General features: G+C 39.1%; 1 protein-coding gene across 3 annotated transcripts in view; it reads right to left on the bottom strand.

The window, feature by feature from the left end:
• CCDC7 (coiled-coil domain containing 7) overlaps positions 1-21870 on the bottom strand; it is a 129645-nt gene that overhangs the window by 12394 nt on the left and 95381 nt on the right. For 2 of the 3 annotated variants that reach the window (XM_020990456.2, XM_020990460.2), the window contains 4 exons: positions 18131-18277; positions 14402-14474; positions 1304-1369; positions 298-462 (listed from right to left, as the gene is read on the bottom strand). In XM_020990456.2, coding sequence (XP_020846115.1) covers positions 298-462; positions 1304-1369; positions 14402-14474; positions 18131-18277 — 451 coding nt within the window. The remainder of the gene's footprint in view (positions 1-297; positions 463-1303; positions 1370-14401; positions 14475-18130; positions 18278-21870) is intronic. The other variant, XM_078152215.1, reaches the window with a different exon arrangement.

The raw sequence follows: 21870 nt of genomic DNA, 5'->3' as shown, positions 1-21870 counted from the left end.
TCATTATTAGTACAACAGTACGTGCATATAATTGATAAGTACATATACCCATTGAGTGCATGTTCAAAAATTTTTACTAATGTGATCAAAAAGTTTGGAGACTCCTAATTTAGAGGATCGCCTGCGCTCAGGCAACCTGTAGTTCTTAAATTATTTCATTGGCCTGCAGATACTTAAAAGTTGGTATTCCCACAGGAAGATAGGCAGTGGTGAGGGTAAAAAAGGGTGTACAAAAGATCAAATAAAATAAATAAGAATAAAGTATGCAATAATATGAAAACACACTTTTTCCTGTACCTGTGATGATTTTGTTGTTTTTGCTTTTTTGTCTTTTTTTGACTCTCCTTTCCCTTTTTTACCTTTCTTGCTTTTTTCAGAAGCTATGCTTTCATTATCATTTCTACTTCCTTTCTCTATTTCAGCATGTGATGCTTCAAGATCTTTCTTGGCTTTTTCAACTTCCTGTTAAAAAATAGTTAACAATGATTAGCAAGGTTTTTGTTAAGTTCCTCCACTCTATCCAAGACATGCCTCAACCTTACCATGCCCATCCACTTCAAACTTGCATTTTAGAAGTTCACATTTGCATTGAAAATATGGCCATTATTTAAGAGCTATCCGAAACGACTTTATTTTCTATCTCAATATCAAAGCAAATGCAAAAATGAAAACAAAGAGAAGAAGACCAGAGATTGGTTCCTGGAGCTTGTCCCCTACAGTCTACTAGCACTAACATGAAACATTTGCTCAGTGCAATTGATGAATTTGCCAGGATAGTAGATAAGATTATTTCGTCTCTGTCATTATTACAACTGACATGTTCCCCAAGTAAATAATAATATTTATTTACTACTAGACCTGCAAATAATTCCTTTGAAATGAAAAGTCCATAGGTGAAAGAGGAAAGATTTACACTAGAAGAATTGAAATCAATTTTATCAAAAAGGGAAAAGTGGTAAGGAAAATTAACTGATGCTGAAAAAAAAAGATCATTATATAATTATGTAATTTTCAAAAACATAGTCATTAAATAACAGAATAAGGGCAGCTAGGTGATATAGTAGAGTCAGAAGAACCCGAGTTCAGATCCAGCCTCAGACCAAACATTTGACACTTACTAGCTGTGTGACCCTGGGCAAGTCACTTAACCCCAATCGCCATAAATAAATAAATGAATGAATGAATGAATGAATAAAAGAATAAAATCTTCCTGTTTTTCATGCAAAACACTGCTGATTAAAAAGTCCTTTATAAACAATTCCTTAATTTGCAAACTATATAGAAGTGTCATGCTATCCTTTACCTGTAAAGCATCTTTCAATTGTTCCTGAAGAAATTTGTTCTCACTTTCCAGAGAAATTACTACTTTCTATAAGATAATAAGAAAATATTTATTTTTCTTCTCTATGCTTATATTTATTTTAGAACACTTAATAACAGCATTACATTTTACTTGTTTTTTAGACATGAGAAATATTTTAAATCATCTAATTATTCTTTAATTGACCATTTTTATTCTTTGGAAAATATTATCATTACTATATTTTAAAGCTAAAACAAGAATTGTAGTCCTTAACTATCAAAGAAATTTCTGGTGACATCACTTAATTGCAATAATGGTGACTTGAAGACATTAGGAAAGAAAGACCTTAAAATATCTAACCTAGAAATGACTATTGCCATACTCGTAAGAACTCATCACATCCCTGCCCTGGTGTTTGAAATGTGACATCTAGACAAACATCAAGGGACAAGTAAACAACAACAACAACAACAAGCCAAGTTGAGATCCCTCCTTAGACATTGCATGACCCCAGACAAGTCACTTCATCTCTCCCTCAGCAGTACTGTCAATGACACAGGCATTGTGTGTGTGTGTGTTGTCCACAAAGATTATATGTGTCCATATGAGTCTGTCAAGAAGTAGCTCATAGGGAGGCATGAATAGATATTTCTGTGGTCTCATTGAACCATTCCCCTCCCCGGAAGATTTTGATTCCTACTAGGCAGAGAGCCAGAGACTGGGACCACAGGACTGACCATTCTACTCTCCCCAGAGAGGAAGAACCAGGCTGGAATGATAGCTATCTCCCATAAATATTGCTAATCTATAGGTACACAAGATTCAGCAATACCACTACTAGGTCTATAGCCCAAAGAGATCATAAAAAAAAAGGAAAAGGACCTACATGTGCAAAAATATAGCAGCCCTTTTTGTGGTGGCAGAATATTGGAAATCGAGGGGATGCCCATCAACTGGGGAATGGCTAAACAAGCTGTGGTGTATGAATGTAATGTAATATTATTGTGCTATAAGAAATGATGAGCAGGCAGATTTCAGAAAAAACTGGAAAAACTTGTACGAACTGATGCAAAAAGTGAAATAAGCAGAACCAGGAGAACATTGTGCACAGTAACAGCAACACTGTGGGATGATCAACTATGATTGACTTAGCTCTTCTCAGCAGCACAATGATCCAAGATGATCTCAAAAGACCCATTTTAGGAAATGTTATCACACCCAGAGAAAGAACAGATGGAGTCTGAATGCAGATCAAAACATACTATTGTCTCTTTTTAATTTTTCTTTTCTCATGTTTTTTTCTTTTGCTCTGATTCTTCTTTCACAACATGACCAATGTGGAAATATGTTTAATATGATTGTACATATATAGCCTTTGTCAGATTGCTTGCTGTCTTGGGGAGGTGAGAGTGGAGGGAAGGACGGAGAAAAAATTTGAAACTCAAAAATCTTATAAAAAATGAATGTTGAAAACTATCTTTACATGTAAATGGAAAAAAATATGAATTACCAAGAAAAAATTATTACTAATCTATGGGAAATAATTTTCATGTTCAAGTCTTACTCCTCACCATCTTTTATAAAAATAAATTTACTATTATTATTTATTTTTAACATTCTTTTAAAACAATTTTAGGGGCTAGGTAGCACAGTGGATACAGTACCATCCCTGGAGTCAGGAGGACCTGAGTTCAAATACAGCCTCAGACACTTGACACTTACTAGCTGTGTGACTCTGGGCAAGTCACTTAACCTCATTGCCTAGCCAAAAAAATTTTTTTTTACTTCCAAATTCTCTCCCCCCAACTCTCCCCCACTCTTTCAGAAGGAAAGAAATGTGATATCAATTATATATATGTGGAATCATGCAAAACATTTTTCCATATTAGCCATGTTACAAATTAAAAAAAAATAAAATAGGAAAAATTTAAAAAGTGAAAAAAGTTATGCTTCAATCTGCACTCAGACTCCACTAGTTCTCTCTCTGGAGGTGGATAAGCATTTTTATCACAAGTCTTTCAGAATTGTCTTGGATCATTATATTGAACAGAATAGCTAAGTCTTTTAATTGACTATTATCTTTTTAATGGAGCCCCAAGCTATATAGCTAAAGGCTTGACTCCCTTCCTACCAAATGCCAGTTCCACCAAGAACATCACACACAACAACTAAAACCATTTATTCAAGCTGATAGCAAACAGAAATCAGAAAAGTTATACAAATGAGAATATGCCAGACAATATAAAGAGTGAATGAGCTCTCTTACTGGAAACAAACTATCTCACTTCAACCAAAAAGAGAGTCCCAGATCTCACCTGAAGGGGAATTCCCCAAAATCTTTAATGTGGCATACTGGGGATAGGGACATGATCAAGGTGCTAGTTCCTCTTTACATGTGAGCTTCTTCCCAGAGTACCTCTGGGAAGGTACCTCTGTACCTCTATAGGGATTTTTTTTCCTAAAAAGAATCTAGAATTGAGTGTTTCCTCTTTCAAACGTGAAAGCCAAAGGATAAGCTCTTTTTTCTCCCAAATTTTCACCAATCCCACATGAAGTATTGAGAAATCATTCTCCACCACTGAGGAGAGTCTTAGCAGAATAGGCTTGAGTTCTGGCTTATACAACTGCTGACCTTGTGCACAGTGCTATTAATGTGTCAAGCCAAACCCTTTAGTATATGCTGTTCTTTAATATTGTTAACAGCTTATAGTGAAGCCTATTAAATAAGTCTTTCCTCCAAGAGACATACAACCCAGGAAAACTTGATTAACCAAATCCCGAGATCTCACCTGGTTCTCTGGTTTCCCTCAGCCTCCCTTCTGGCTTTCCAATCAGCTCTGAAATATGAGAGCCAGTTTAGAAACACACACCCAGAAGCCTGTTCAGGTTCAGCTTTTATAGTTTGGATATGGGAAGCCTCCGAGTCTGGTGCCCTCATTAGGTGGATTAGTGATAGCTGGTGCCTTCCTGCTCTGTGGTTCCATTTACTCAACCCAGCCTTCTGGATTTTGGCAACATCCACAGTAGCCAAAGAAATAATACAGTAAGACATTTATCCTCAAGTAACTTTCTTCTCCTAATTTTCACGTTTGTTGATGGCATTACTAATTTTCGAGTCACCTTCATTATAAGAAAACCTAGAGATTTTTTTTAAATCACTCTCACATTCTATCTCTCCAAGTCCTGTCAACTTTTCTTTCAGAATTTATTTCATATCCATCCCCTCTCTATTATCACTTCTATCATCCTATATGTGCCTTCATTACCAGAACCCACAAGGCTTTGACCACCTTAAGAACTAGAGGAAGAAATAATGTTGAGAACAGTTCTTCCCAGTGTCAGACAACAGGCAAATAAATATGTACAAAAAAAGCTATAGACAGGATAAATAGGGAATAACTAACAGAAAGAAAGCACCAGAATTAAGAAGGGCTTGGAAAGGCTTCCTATAAAAGACAGAATTTTAATTGGAACTTAATGGAAGCCAGGGAAGCCAGAAGGAGGAGAGAAGGAGGGACAGCGTTCCAGGCATGGGGGCAGCCAGCTAGAGACAAGTTTACAGAATCTCAAAATCCCAAAGGTGAGAGTGATCTCAGTCACTATGGAGCACAATCCATGCTTGAATGTAAAACATGCCCAGCGATCAAAGGGGGAATCTGCTGCCTCCTGGAAAAGCCCACAAAAAGTGTGCAAAAACTTTTGCAAAAATGATTCTGCTCACCATCAGTACATGGAATGTGCACATGCTTATGGACAACACAAAATCCAGTAGACCTGGAAGACAAACAACTTTTGTTGCAAGAGAATTCAGCAGGTATTGCATCCAAATAGCAGACCTGAGTTCACTCAAGGCTGAGTTCAAACAAGGCTAGCAAATGAAGGCCAGCTTATCAAAGTCAGGGTGGGATATACATATTTCTAAAGTGGTCATAGTGAAGGGGAGCACCATGAAGCTGGTATAGGTTTTGCAATCAAAATTAACCTAATCAACAAGGTTGTATGCCTCCCAAAAGGAGTGAATGACAGGCTTATGAAAATGTGATTGCCAATTGCAGGAAAGTGCCACGCAGTTTGTATGATTCCACCATTACAAACTTTGATGGGGTCAAAGAAAAATTTTACAAAGACCTGAAGACCTTCACTACCAACATGCTGAAAGTGGACAAGTTTACAATTCTAGGTGACTTTAATGTAAGAGTAGGCACAGACTACCAGACATGGCAGGGAGTCCTTGGGAGGAACACAGTTGGAAACAGCAACAGCAACAGTCACTTACTACTGAAGATTTGTACATCTCATGACCTTCTCATCACCAACACTGTCTTCTATTTACCTAAACACATCTTGCAGCATACATGGGCATTTAATAGACTATGTCATTGTAAGAGGAAGAGATAGGATGGAGAGTGGAAAAGTCAATGTGTGGTGCAGAGTGCTAGACTGATCATGGACATCCTCTCCAATTAAATATTCACATTCCACGAAAGCAAAATGATATCAGAAGACTTAATATCAACAGATTAGAGCACTCCTCCAAGTGGGAATAGTTCATTGTTAACCTGGAGGGAAAACTAAGCCAATGCATGGTTGGCAACAGTGGAGTAGAAAAGAAGCTTTCAGAGATCTGGTATGTGGGACTGCATTTATTTATCTGGGCCAAAACACTTACAAACATCAAGATTGGTTTGATGAATGATGGGGAAATTGAGAAGCTGCTAAATAAAAAATAAGAACTCCACAGAGTTTACCAGCATGATAGTTCATCCATCTCTAAGAAGGCAGTGTTTAACTCCATCAAAATTAAAGTGCAAGCGAAGCTTAAAGGGATGCAGGACTCTTGGGTTCAGTTAAAAGTCAGATGAAATTCAGTTTTATGCTGATAGTAACAAACCAAAACACTCTTATGATGCCTTGGTGGCTATTTATGAGCTAAAAACCTATGGTGCATCTCAACTACTCAGTGCTGATGGAGGCACACTGATTAATGATAAGTACATTTCCATAATATTTTCAACAGACCATCATCAATCAATGCTGAAGCCATTGCCCATATATATCAGGTTGAAGTCAATCCCTTTCTAACTGAACTTGCAACTGAAGAAGTTTTGAATGCCATTAGGTTCCTCTTGTGTGGCAAAGTACCTGGTGCTGATTCTATTCCAGCTGAGATTTACAAAGCAGGGGGTCCACGGCTCATATAAAAGCAGACTGAAATTTTCTGGGTTATATGGCAAGAGGAGGTTATCCCCCAGGAGTTCAAGGATGTCTCCACTGTTCATCTCTATAAAGGTAAAGGAAATAAATTGTCCAGAAGAAATCGCGGGGGGGGGGGGGGGGGGGCGCAGCGGGGGGCGGAGGGTCTTCCTCTTAGTTATTGCTGATAAGATTCCTGCCAGACTCCTTAAAAGGCCTTTCACTTTTCTGACTGTCCTATTCTGGACACTCAAGCTTATTCATGCCTTTCCTAAAACATGGCACCCAAAACTGAACACTATTAATGTGCCAGTAATCAAATCTCTGGTGATGAAGGTCTGCAACCTTAGTCAGATTGGTACACAGACACCAAATATACAGCCTTTCATTGGTCTGAAGCATTTCCAAGGTGGATATGATCTGCCAGAACGTACCCTCTGTTGGCATGCCTTTAAGGTCATTCGTACCTAATGCAACATTAGGGTAGGTAGCACTTCAGTGTGGCTTTCTTGAGTTAGTAACGGCTAACATTTATATAGCGTTTAAGGTCTGCAGAGCACTTTACATTCTTATCTGATCCTCACTACAACCATGTGAGGTAGATACTATTATTATTTCTGTTTTATAGAAAAGGAAACTGAGGCTGAGAGAAATTAAGTGACTTGTCCAGGATTACACAATTTGTGTCTGAGGCATGATTTGAACTTAAGTTTTCCTTATAAAAAATCCAGCACCTTATCCAATATATTACCTAGCTACCTGATAGATGAGGATCTGTTGAAGGAAGTGGAGACAGACAGGATCTAAGGTGAGGGAACCACCTTCTTTTCATCATATACAATACTGATGAACTTCTCTGGGCAACTAAATTTTGACATAATTGTCATCACAAGGGTTTGGGCTAAACAAACCTTTCTTCCTATTAGTGGAGCTCCAGTTTCCCCGATTGTCAAGTCATTTGTTTGTGGACATTGGTAGACTTGAACAATTTTTTTGTAGCTGAGATTATTTTCCCAAGCTAACTTCTTTACTATCACATAGCAGTGGAAATAATCAATAGGCACCTACTTCACTCAGGCCCTATCACTCAGAACTTCCCATTATAAACGTGGGAAGTCAACCACAAAGAAAACCCAACTTTACTAAAGCTACGACTTACTAATTCTACCCATTTTCTAGGAGGCTTTCTTATACAATACAGACTGACCCTGTACAAACATGTATCATAGGGAGTATTCAGAATATCACTTTTTTCTTAGGTTGCAGTGTTTAGCAAGCACAAAGGTCTGTTACATTTAACAGTTACACTCTGACTTCCTGGCAACAACCAGGGAATATTCCACATCCAAATAACTTTTCATCCAAAAAATGGCAACCTTATCCTCACATGGTCTGAGATTATTACATCAACTTAAACCAGGGGCTTCAATACAGCAGCACAATTATAATCATTGACTGGTCCAGAGATCCAAGTCCTTGGAGGCCAAGGAGTCCTTGGCCACAACGTTTATACCAGCCACCCATTGTCCCCTGTAGGAGAACTACTGTTCTTTGTGAAAAAGAAAAGTAGTGAGGTCATTATGTGCCATGACTTACACTCTTAATATTATTACCATTCATGACCAGTGTGCACCATGCTATTAATCCCAGATATCCTGTGCCAGTTGAGTAATACTTCAATTTCCAACAGGCTTGATCAAGAATAGACATGTGGTCTAGTATTTCAGATGTGGCTGGGGTGGTGAGCCTCTCCCATGACACTGTCTTAATCCTATGACACAACTGTGGCCTTTCAGGTTAGCGAACTCGGCTTTCAAGACATTGAGGTCATCCACTGAATCCTGGGCCACTGTCAGTGGTCCTTGGTATCATCTTGCCACTGAACTTGCAACGACTCTGGAAGAGACAGTGAAGCTGATGACTTTGTGCAAGGCGGCTTCCCTTAAATCCAATTCATATGCAAGTCAAGACATCACCCAGTGATGTCTTTGGTCCTCTTCAAAAACAAAGGATGAACAACTGCACATCGTAGTTTAGACAACAGCAATTTTTCATCCATTTAGTTTTTCTCTGGTGGTTCTACAATCATATAACCTCATAAATGAAATCCATAACGGACCAAAACTATTCACAGGGTGACATCTCCACTTGTGTGTGATGTAAGTGAGGCAGAGCTACACAAAGCATCGGCCTCATTCTCTCTTCCAGAGTGATGGAAGTCTAATGGCAAGATAAAAGTCAGAATGACGGACGATGGGGTCTTTGACGTCTGATTAAGCTCTAGGCGCTGCACAGCACCTGCTTCAGCTGATTGAAACAAATTGTTCTCTTCTGCCCGCTCTGCCAGGGGAAGCCTTCACAAGCTTGGGGTAGACATTCCCCTATCTCCCGATGGGATTGAACTCTTCCAGTTACCCTCACCCTGGTTTAGTCCACCTGCCAAGACATGGGTGTAGCCAATGAGCATGCTACAGCTTCTTGGAGCCAGAGGTGAAAGTCGAGTGACAGGTGGACACCAAAGGTGGAGGAGCAGCCCTGCAAAGGGTTTGGCAAGCTCTCATATCAGAGGTGCTAGGCCTCCCTGAATACCCCATACACCACAACATGCAGCAGATGTACTACAACAGAGGTGTCAGACTTGCAGCCTGAGGGCCACTTGTGACATTCAAAACTCCCAAATGTACCAGAACCAGATTAAAATGTAATTTTAAAATGTTTAACAAAATAAATAAAAATAATGTTAATTTGTAGTTTTCTAAGTCAATATGTAGTATTTAGAGATCCTTTTCTATCTGAGGTTGACACTACTATTTTGGGATGAGGTCACTAATGATCTTGTTGACAAGTGCAGAAGCATTATTTTTTGTCCTCATCCTCCTGGAGCTCTCTGCAGCATGAAACTTTTATATACCCCTCTCCTTCTTGATATATTTTCCCTTGATTTTATTGAGGCTACAGCCTCATAATTCTCCTTATCCCTCGCCTCTCTGTGCCAGGCCTGGAGTCAGGATGACTCATCCTCCTGAGTTCAAATCTGGCCTCAGACACTTACTAGCTGTGTGACACTAGGCAACTCACTTAACTCTGCCTCAGTTTCCTCATCTGTAAAATGAACTGGAGAAGGAAATGGCAAACCACTGCAAGTATCTTTGCCAAGAAAACCTCAAATGGGTCACAAAGAGTCAGACATGACTGAAAACAACTAAACAATATAACCTCCCTCTCCAACATGGACATTCCCCCAAGGTTCTATTCTTGGCCCTCTTCTTTTTCTCTGTACTCTCTCACTTAATTATCTGCTCAATTCCAATGGCTTCTGTTAGTACTCTATGTGTATGACTACCAATCATATTTTTTCAGTTCCAATATATTCCCAGAGTTCTAGTATCATATTTCCAACTCTTTGAAATCTTCACTTGGATATTTCATCATCCCTCAAACTCAAAATATGCAAAAGTTAAATCATCATTTCTCTCCCTCTATACTCCACCTCCAATTTCCCTCTCTCCATAAAAATTCTTTATCTGTTGATGATACCACCATCCTCCCAGTCACCTGAAATAATGGCACTTTAGAATAATCTTTGAAACTTCCTACTTCATATCACTTAATTGATAAATCCTGTCAATTCTACCTCTAGTCTCTTTCTTCTATCCTTTCCTTTCCACTCTTACCATACCTCTCATCACTTCTCATCTAGACTCTTGCAACAGCCCCCTAAGTTTCCTGACATCAGTCTCTACAATCCGTCCATCACACAACTGCATAAATAAGGTTACCAATAAGGCATCACTAGGATCATGTTCTCTGTTCAAGAGCTTTCAGTGGTGCTCTACTTCAGAGGTGTCAAACATGCTGAAGCCCTAGGCCTAAATGCTGCCCAAATCAAATTAAAATCTAAGTGGGAAATATTTAACAAAATAAGTAAAAATACAATAGAACATAGGTAATCTTAATATGCAGTTTTCTAAGTCAAAATGAAATCTGTAGAGTTCTACATAGTGAAACCACTGTTCTACTTCCTGCTGAATGAAATGTAAACTCATTGTCTTGACATTTAAACACCTGCACAACCTAACTTTAAATTTTTTTCTCATATTATATTTCATCCAAACTAGACAAATCTTGAGCTATCCGTTATATGTTTTTGTTCATGCAAATTTATATTTTATATTAGCTTTATAATGCATCCATACTATTGCTTATAATAAACTGCAGCAGCACTATTTCAGTCAGATACCTACAGCCTTAAAGAAATAAAGTGAATTTAACAAAAATCATGTGCACGACTAAGACAAATTAAAGTAGTCTGCTTTTTCCATTTAACTTTTAATTTTGTTTCTATAGGAAATTATTTAGAAGCTGATTGCATTTGTTGTAGGCTAAATACCTATCAATATAGGGATCAGCAGCAAAAGTACATGACCATAACCAAGAACAAGAGGGAACAGCACTGCTATTTGGGGTCAGGGCTCATGTAATAAATGTTGTAAGCCAAATGTAATTTTTGTGGAGAGAGGCGGAGCCAAGATGGCAGAGTGAAAGCAGTGACTTGCTTGAGCTCTCCTCCAAACCCCTCCAAATACCTACAAAAATGGCTCTAAACAAATTCTGAAGCAGCAGAACCCACAAAAAGACTTAGTGAAACAAATTTCCAGCCCAAGACAACCTGGATGATGGATCAGAAAGGTGTATCCCGCAGGGCTGGGAGCGCAGCGCAGCGCGGCATGGGCACGCAGGCTACAGCAAATCTGAAGCAGGCCTCAGAGGAGTGAATCATGGGCAGCTGTGGAGGTTTCCAGACTCCTCAATCCATGAATGCCAAAGACAACTTAGAAGGTCAGTGAGAAAAGTCAGTTTCTGTCGGTGCCTGAGAAAGGAAGGCGGGGATTCAGCTCCATTCCCCAAGAGTGTGGCCCTGTGGGGGGGCAGCTGCTTCCCGAGCTTCTGGCCCACAGACTGAGGGGGAATCCAGTGGCTGATCAGAGAGGGATTGCAGGGATCTCTTGCTTTGCCCGTGTTTGGATCTGGGTCACAGTTCCGGGTGGCAGTGCTGGGGTGAGGAGGAGCACTGGCATGGTGGGGCTTGTAGTGGCTGTGGAGAGGAACCCTTCCTCACAGTTAACAGGACAGAAAGGAATACTTGTGGTCACAGGCCAGGAAAGGAGTAAACACCTCGCCCCTTATCATACCACCTTGTGAGAACTGAAAATTTACAGGTACCTGAAGCTTGGGACAGTACATTCTTCACATTGGAAGCAGACTCTTACCTTAACAAAGAGTTTAAAACTCAAGTAATTAGCCGGGATCACGAGCAAGCAGCACAAAAAGAGTCAGACTATATTATCTTACTTTGGTGACAAAGAAGATCAAAATATACACCCAGAAGAAGACAACAAAGTCAAAGCTCCTACATCCAAAGCCTCCAAGAAAAATATGAATCAGTCCCAGGCCTTGGAAGAGCTCAAAAGGGATTTTGAGAAGCAAGTAAGGGAAGCAGAGGAAAAACTGGAAAGAGAAATGAGAGTGATGCAAGAAAATCATGAAAAACAAGTCAACAGCTTGCTAAAGGAGACCCAGAAAAATACTGAAGAAGTTAACACCTTAAAAAATAGCCTAACCCAAATGGCAAAAGAGGTCCAAAAAGCCAATGAGGAGAAAAATGCCCTAAAAAGAAAAATTGGCCAAATGGAAAAGGAAGTCCAAAAGACTACTGAAGAAAATACTTCCTTAAAAATTAGGATAGAGCAATTGGAAGATAGTGACTTTATGAGAAATCCCCGACACAGTAGAACAAATCCAAAAGAATGAAAAATTAGAAAACAATGTGAAATATCTCATTGGAAAAACAACTGACCTGGAAAATAGATCCAGGAGAGAGAATTTAAAAATATTGGACTATCTGAAAGCCATGATCAAAAAAGAGCCTAGACATCATCTTTCAAGAAATTATCAAGGAAAACCCTGATATATAGAACCGGAGGGCAAAATAGAAATTGAAAGAATCCACTGATCTCCTCCTGAAAGACATTCCCAAAGGAAAACTCCTAGGAATATTGTAGCCAAATTCCAGAGTTCCCAGGTCAAGGAGAAAATATTACAAGCTGCCAGAAGGAAACAATTCAAGTACTGTGGGATAACACAAGATTTAGCAGCTTCTACATTAAAGGACCACAGGACATGGAATATAATATTCCAGAGGGCAAAGGAGATAGGATTACAACCAAGAATCACCTACCCAGCAAAACTGAGTATAATCCTTCAGGGGAAAAAATGGTCATTCAGTGAAATAGAGGACTTTCAAGCATTCCTGATGAAAAGACCAGAGCTGAACAGAAAATTTGACTTTCAAATACAGGACTCCAGTGGAACATGAAGAGGTAAACAGGAAAGAGAAATCATAAGAGACTTATTAAGATTGAACTGTTTACATTCCTGCATGGAAAGATGATATTTATAACTCATGAGACCTTTGTCAGTATCAGGGTAGTTGGAGGAAAAAAATTATATGTATGTATATGCAGATAGATAGATAGAGGGCACAGGGTGAGCTGAAGATTAAGGGGTCATATCTGGAGAATAAAATTAAGGGATGAGAGAGGATTATACTTGGAGAAGAAGAAAGGGAGAGGTAGAATGGGGTAAATTCTCACAAAAAAAACAGAAAAGTCTCTTACAGTGGAAGGGGAAACAGGGGAAGGTGAGAGGGAATGAGTGAATCTTATTCTCATAGGATTTGGCTTAAGGAGGGAATAACATACACATTCAATTGGGTATGGAAATCTGTCTTACCCTACAGGAAAATAGGGGGAGAAGGGGACAAGAGAGCAGGGGGATGATAGAGAGGAGGGCAGATTGGGAAAGGGGTAATCAGAAGTAAATACTTCTGAGGAGAGACAGGGTCAAAAGAAAGAATAGAATAAATGGGAGGGCAGGATAGGATTAAGGGAAATAGAGTTAGCTTTTCACAACATGTCTACTATGGACATGTTTTGCATAACTGCACATGTACAACTTATATTGAGTTGCTTGCCTTTTCAATGAGGATGGGTGGGGAGGGAGGAAGAGAGAAAATTTGAAACCTAAAGTTTTAAAAACATATGTTTAAAAAAATGTTTTCACATGCTACTGGGAAATAAATATAGGAAATGGGGTACAGAAGTCTATCCTGCCCTTCAGGAAAACAGAAGGGGAAGGGGATAAGAGAAGGGGAGAGAGATAGAAGAGAGGACAGAGTAGAGGAAGGGATATTCAGAATGCATGACATCTTGGGGTGGGGGGAGGGAGGAGATGGGGTAAAAATTTGGAACTCAAAAACTTGTGGAAGGGAATGTTGAAAACTAAAAATAAATAAACTTATATTAAAAAAACAAATGTAATTTTTGTGAACATCACAATTTCTAAAATTTAAAGTCATATGGTGTTTCACACAAATTTGCATAGAGAAGCTTAAATGATAGCTATCAAAATATGATGAAATGTAAAAAAGCCCTTTATAAAACAAAATTAGAGAATTGTCCCTCAAAACCAGTACTGAAAAAGAGTTCCAATGTATTTTGAAAAATATACCAAACAGGACAGATTTTTAATTCATACAACTTTTTCAGCAAGGCAAATACAACTACAAAATTAAGTATTTTTAAAAGCAAAGTACATTATCAGTTATCTGCATGTGAATTAGCTATTTTATAAATCATTCATTATTCATTTCCAGTGTCACTGAGCACACTTCAAGGATACCTCAGTTCACCCATCAACTGATACATGAAAGAAATGAACACAAAACATTTAAACATCTTCTTAAACTAAACATAATTAAGGAAGTATGCTTTTATGCAACTGAAAAAAGCCACATCATGCATTCTGAAGGTGGAAACACACAGTACAATAATGAATATGTATTACCTGAGCTTGAAGCAATTCTTCCTTTAATTTAACAGCATCGGAACTTGTTAAAATAAGAGATCTCTTCGAAGAGCTATAATTATAAATATTTTTAAATAATCATTTTGTTTTTATTTTTTTAGACAAGGATTTAGAAAGCAAAAACATTTAAATGTCAATGTATAAACTGACATTTTAAAATGTTTACTAATCAAAACTATATCTTTATTTGATCATAAAATAATGTTTTTTTTTTAAAAAAACTTTCCACTAAAGTCCAACTCCAAAGCTTTGTCTGGGTTTTCAAAGGCTCTTCAGTGAAAGGCAAGCACTGATATGTCCTACTAAGCTGTAGAGGCTTTAAGTATAGGCCCAGTGACAAGGCCACATAGCTGTTGTCTAAGCAAGCCTAATTGTTTGGAAAGACTCACCATCAGGTTGGCTATAGGATGTTGCATTTTTTTCACTCACAACTAAAAAGAGAAGTTTGAATATTTTTTCAAAAATGTGTTACAGCTTTTATTTTTACATCACCATAATTTCTACATATATCCTTCCTTTCTCCCCTAAAACGATATCCCTTATTTTTAAATATATATATATATATATATATATATTATATATATATATATATATATATTTTAAAGAGAATTTTCTTAAAAAGGAGTTCAGTAAAACTAGCCAACACAATCAGCTGAATATGACAACGTGCAATGATCTTCACCTATAGTCCTCTGCCTCTGTTAAAAAGGCAGAGAGGTACATTTTCTCATCTCTTCTTCAGAGACAATCTTGGTCTTTATAATTACACAGCATTCAATTTCATATTTTTCACTCTATTTAAATATTGTAGTGATTATGTATATTGTTAGTCATTCCTTCAATTCATGAAAATAAAAATTTATTAAGTGCCCACTTTGTGCCAGGAATCATGCCAATGTAGCCATGTTGCTTTGAGCCTAAGAACAAAGCCTGATTCAGTTCTAGTCTTTAGCCCAGTGTGTTAGCCTGCAGTGGAATAGCCAGGGCAAGAGACCAGACCAAAGGGAAGCCGGCAAGTTCAGTCACTCTGAACCCACAGAACCTCCCAGCGACCGAGGAGGCTAACAGTGACTGAGTCCAGCAGTGTCTACTGAAACATAATTATACACAAGCCAAATGTGGGTCAGAAACTTGCAGAGGTCTGACTAGGAGGGCAGATAACAGACCTCACCCTGGGTCACACCATTTTGGTAGCACTGAGAACTTACAGGACCCCAAAATAAGCTGAGAACACGGCAGAAGGAATATTCACACCAATGAAACCACAAATTCTTTGAGTATGAAATTAAAAAAGGAAACAACACTGTGGACTAACCACTGTTGAAAATAATGAGGTCAATAATGAAAACTTGTATGATATGAGTAGCTTTTAGATATTCTGCAAAAAGTTATGAGCTACCCACCGATTCTTAAATTTTTTTAGAACACAAGTATGGAAGTTTCTTAACCATTGTTGTTATTATCACTCAGTTGTTCAGTCATGTCTGACTCTGTGATCCTATGGGCCATTAACACGCCAGGCCCTTCTCTCCCCACTATCTCTTCAAGTCTGTCCAGGTTCATGTTCATTGTTTCCATGACACTATCTATCCATCTCATCTTCTGACATTCCCTTTTCCTTTGGCCTTCAATCTGTCCCAACATCAGGGTCTTTTCCAATGAGTTCCATCTTCTCATTATGTGGCCAAAGTATTTAAGGGTCAGCTTCAGTATTTGACCAGCAAATAGCCTGAATTTATTTCTTCAAGTCTTCTGCAGCACCACAATTCAAAAGTGGTGATTCTACAGCTCTTAGCTTTCCTTATAGTCCCAGCTCCCACAGCCATACACTGCTGCTGGAAAAACCATAGCTTTGACTATGTGGACCTTTGTCAGCAAGGTGATGTCTCTGTTTTTTAGCACGCTGTCCAAATTTGCCATAGCTTTCCTTCCAAGGGGCAAGTGTCTTTTAATTTCATGGCTGCAGTTGCCATCTGCAGTGATCTTTGAGCCCAAGAATACAAAATCTGACACTGCTTCCATTTCTTTTCCCTCTATTTGCCAGGAAGTAATGGGACCAGTTGGCAAGATCTTAGGTTGTTTTTTTTTAATGTTAAGCTTCAAGCCAGCTTTTATACTTTGCTTTTCCACCTTCATCAAGAGGCTTCTTAACTCCTCTTCACTTTCTGCCACCAGAGTGGTATCATGTGCATATCTGAGATTGTTGACAGTTTTCTCAGCAGCCTTAATTCCAGCCTTTGATTCATCCAGCCTGGCCTTTTGCATGATGGACTCTGCATATAAGTTAAATAAATAAGGTGGCGATCTATAGCTTTGTCATACTTCTTTTCCGCTCTCAAACCAATCAGTTGTTCCATGTTCAGTTCTAACTGTTGCTTCTTGGTCCACATACAAATTCCTCAGGAAACAAGTAAGATGTTCTGGTACTTCACCATTCTTTTTTTGAAATTTGTACTTATTTCCTTTACGAGAAACAGAGAGAGAGAGAACGACAAAGAGACGGAGACAGAGAGAGCGGCAAGGAGAAATGCAAAGGTACGTAAGGAGAAAAAACAAAGACCCAAATAAGAAAGAAAGCAGAGGATGAAAAAAGAGATAGTCCAAAAGCTGCCAGGAAATAGCAGACAGAGTATTGTGCATGAGAAGTGGTAAGAACAACAACAACAACAAAATGTCTTCCTTTGTTCCCCATTGTCTATAATATAAGACACAAACTCCTTAGCTTACCTTTCTAGGCTTAATTCGTACTATTTCCTTTGACAAACTATACTCCAGCTAAATCAAACCACTGGCTATTCTTTGAATTCAACACTCCACCTCCCACCTCTGTGGAGGTGACAGTACAAGCCATGGTCCATACCTGGAATATACTCCCTCGTCCCCACCAGTCAGAATCTTTATCTTCCTTCAACTCTCAAATCCGTTGGCACTTCCGCCACAAAGTTTTCTTCTTTACTGTTAGTATTCCTTTCCTCCTCAATTTTCTAACAAGAACTAGGCCTCATGTAACTTCCTCAGTAGCACTCAGATCATCCTTATCTCCCTCCCACTGAAAACTTGGACTCTGCCCCTGGGGTGCTGGGCTCTGATAGATGAGCTTTCACTTATCTATCTAGGAAGTATTTTTGAATTCCTCTTTTTGTGTGTCTTTCTCCATTAGAATATAAGCTCTTTGAGGCAGGGCTTGTCTTGCTTCCTTGCATTTGTGTAATAGGGGACTGACAGAACCCAACCTTTAAGAGTAAGTGAGGCTGCTCAAGTGATGAAATCCTTGAGGATTTCAGAGCATACACAATTATTCTATCATTTTTTCTAATCTGACAACCACATGCTGAAGAAGCAGACTTTTGATTAGCTGCTGACCCAGAACTGAGGGTGCCTTCAAGAGTCACAAATCATCCAAAGCGAGCCTCACTCCCCCTCTTTCTTGTCTAGCTGGCTTGAGTGAGGAAGACATGCTATAAACTCCCCACTCAGGTTGATGTATATACAAACCTGGCAAATGTTTAACCAGCTCTGAAAAAAAATGTACACAGGACATACTTTTAAATTTAATTTACACTATTAACATTTTATCCATCATTCATTAAGTCTAGGCAATCAACAAAACAATAAACCAATCCTTGATCTGTTGCATTTGCCAATTTCAGATTATAAATACTAATATTGAAAACTTAATAATTAGTTCTTGGTTTGGCTCCAGCATACCTTTGCCCATAAACTTCTGGTTTCTTTCCTTTCTGCATCTGTTCTTTGCTGCTCTTAGATGGAACATCCAACAAGGCTGAAGCATTTTGACCTTCCAAAGACTGGGAAAGTGAGCCACTAGAAGCCATACTGAAGTCTGTGCTGATTCTGTGAAGAGCAAGTTCAAGCTTGACCCAACATAGCAATGAATCAAAGGCAGTCAAGAGCAAGCTACAGTAACTCACGCATCTATTGGTTCTCCTGGACTAGGGAAATGCTTTGTAGTAGCTATATTCAATCTGAACCCACTGTCCCCAGGGACTAAAGTAGTAGAGGGAAAAGTGGGCCCCTAGGTGTTGGGTGGAAAGGTTTATACTCCAGTTCTTGCGATATCTTCTCAATAAATATCGTTTTATAGAAGCTAATTGTTGTTAATTCATTAAGCGAACCTCAAGGCTTAACAATGGACACACATTACAATGGGCACTTGGTGCCCATTTAGCTTTGGAGAAGAACCCCCTGATCCCTAGATCCCTGAGGAGAAAATTTAGCCTTGCTTGCTCTGGGAACCCAACATAGTAATGCAGGCCGAGGTTAAAAGAGTTAACTCAGAGCAGAGGTGTCAACACGTGGCCCAGATCATATAGTAAGTGGCCTCTATTTCTATTTGAGTTTGACAACGCTGGCCCAGAGCATAGATTCTTCATGAAGCAATTACTAAGTATTCTGCTGTGCTTACATTGGAAATCATTATATCAGGGTCACTTTAAAAGTAAAATAATTCACTATATAGTTCAAAAAAATTTCTTCTACCACCTGTATCCCAGTAATTAAGTGACTCTAAAGTTTAAAAAGGGTGGCTAAGCGGCGCCATAGTGTACAGAGTAAGAGGCCCGGAGTCAGGCCGATTCATCTTCCTGAGTTCAGCTCTGGCCTCTGACACCGACTAGCTGCGTGACCTGGGCAAGTCACTTCACTCTGTTTGCCTCAGTTTCCTTATCTGTAAAATGAGCTGGAGAAGGAAGTGGCAAGCCACTCCAGTATCTTTGCAGAGAAAACCCCAGATGGGGTCACAAAGAGTTGGACATGACCAAAAAATGAATGAAATCCCAACAAGCATTAAATGGGCAGCTAGGCGGTGCAGTGGATAGAGTATCCAGTCTGGAATCCGGAAGACTCACCTTCCTGAGTCCAAATCTGGCCTCAGATACTTACAAGCTGTGTGACCCTGGGGAAGTCACTCAACTCTGTTTACCTCAGTTTCCTCATCTGTCAAATGAGCTGCAGAAGGATATGGCAAACTACTCCAGTATCTTTGCCAAGAAAACCCCAAATGGGGTCACAGAGACTCAGACATGACTGAAATGCATGAACAACAACAACAAAGTCTGCAAAAAATAAAAAGATACCACCTGCCCCAATCTGCAGGCCTTTTCTCTGTCTTGCTCTTGCTCCAGAGGCAGCTTAAAATGTCTTTTCTCCATTTTTCACACAATAAGCTCCAATTCATAATAGGCTTTAGCTTCCTTAAGGCTATTATTGCTTTGTGTTCTTCATTGGTTGTGCATCCATCTATTATTTTTATAAGCTTAGCTCATCAAGAGGCGATGTGATATAGTGACTAGAGAGCCGCCTATATCTGCATATACATGAATAAACACACACACATCTGCCTGTGTGTGTATGTACACATGTGTGTATTTATAAAACTTCCTTTCCCGTCCAAAGTTCCTGTCTTTATTTGGAAGAAAACTAAAAACACTCATTGCTTAGGCCTCCCAATCTTTCAGTGTCCTAGAAATACTTTCTGGGTCTCTGGTAACATTCTTCACTAAATTAATTGCTACAACAGGGTAGCAACTGGCAAGTTTGACAGGTCTTGGCAGGTTGTTCATCCCTCCCTGGTTCAAAGAGTGTAGCACACCTCATTGGTTCCTAGCACAGTGCCTGGCCTGAAGTAGGCATTTTTGATAAATACTTGTTAACTTATTAAATGATTGGCCATATCAGGTTCACAAACAGCTGCCTCCTACCCCTCATAACAGACTCACTAGCTACAAAAATATTATTATTACAAATTATAGTATTATATGTTATATTAATATATGGTAATATATTAGTAATAATAAAAGCTAGCATTTTAAAAAACACCCTAAGGTTTGCAAAGCACTTTACAAATATTACCTCATTTAACCCTTATAGAAACCCTGGGAGGTACTATTATTATTCCCATTTCACAGATGAGGAAACTGAGGCAAGGGTTAAGTGACTTGCCCAGAATCACACCATTAGTATCTGAGGCTATACTTGAACTCAGGCCTTCCTGACTCCAAATCCAGTGCCCTATACCAGCTATTTGCCCTTTATTTAATGAATGCCTATTATCTGAAAGATACTGTGTTAATCCCTGGGAATGAAAAGATGAATTAAGACACAGTCAAAAAGCTTGCCACCAAATTGCCACTACAACAAACCTCTTTGTCCTAGTGTCACTAACAGCTTTCTTCAGTCAAACTCTTTGTTCCAAAGAGTACAGTAGAATGCTTCTTCAAGTGGAGTGGAAAGAACACTGGATTGGAAGCCAAAAGGCTTGACCTCTAATCTTGACTCTGTCCTTACCTGTTGACATTTGACAAGAAGTAACTCATTTACGTTTCTCTTTGTTCGCATGTCTAAAGAATGGTTTGAAACACACGATCCTCATGTTAGGTAACCTGAGTTCAAATCCAGCTTCAGATATTTACTAGCTCTGTGACCCTGGGCATGCTGCTTAACTTCTGTTTGCCTAAGTTGCCTCATCTGTAAAACGTGGAGAATAATAGCACCTACCTTCCAGGGCACATAGCAGGCATTTAATAAATACTGTTAATTAACTAATTGATTGGCCATATCAGATTCATAAATGAATGCCTCCATACCCCTCAGGGCCAGACTCACTACCTACAATTCAACAAACATTGTTATTATGAGGATACTAAACATTATAAGAATTGAATGAGGTAATATTTGTAAAATGATTTCACAAACCTTAAAGTGCTATATAAATACTAGCTCTATAGTTGCAAAAATTCTTTGATCCTCTATGTTGTTGGAAGGTCTAGACACAGAGGACAAAACTGGGGTGATTCAGAAAGTCAGCATTTAGCTCAACATGAGGAAGACCTGAAGAATGCAGACTCCTTGAGGAAAAGACTATGGTTTTTATCTTGATATCACCAGCATGTAATACAAAGTAGCCTAATAATTGTTTGTTGAATTAAATTGAACTGTTGGACAGCTAGAGCTGTCTGATAATGGAGTGATCTCCAGTCTCACATCTCCTATTGCCTATTAGACATCTTGAACTGGATGTCCCCAAAACATCTTGAACTCAACATCCCAAACCCTCCTCTCTTTCTAACTTTCTGCCATCCTTCCAGGTACCCAAGCTCACAGCCTGAGTGTCATTGCTGACGTCCAATCAGTTCTCAAGTGCTGTCTATTCTTCTTTCATTACATCTCTCCCATATACCTCCTTATCTCTTCTGATACTGTCACCATCCTGGTGCAGGCTCTCACCACCTCATGCCTGGACTCTTTCAATAGCTTCCCACTTGGTCTCTCTCTTGTCCAGTTCCTCCTCCACTCAGCCATTCAATTGTTCTTCCTGCAGCCCAAGTGTGACCATGTCACCCCCTCCCATTCAATAAACCCCAGGGGCTCCCTATTTCTTCCTCTGCTTGGTTTTTCAAGCCATTCCTTTCCTGCGTCCATCCTACCTT

This window comes from Phascolarctos cinereus, unplaced genomic scaffold, assembly GCF_003287225.1.
Source record: "Phascolarctos cinereus isolate Bilbo 61053 unplaced genomic scaffold, phaCin_HiC Scaffold_1;HRSCAF=81, whole genome shotgun sequence".
Taxonomy (NCBI): domain Eukaryota; kingdom Metazoa; phylum Chordata; class Mammalia; order Diprotodontia; family Phascolarctidae; genus Phascolarctos; species Phascolarctos cinereus.
This window is presented reverse-complemented; position numbering and strand designations above follow the sequence as displayed.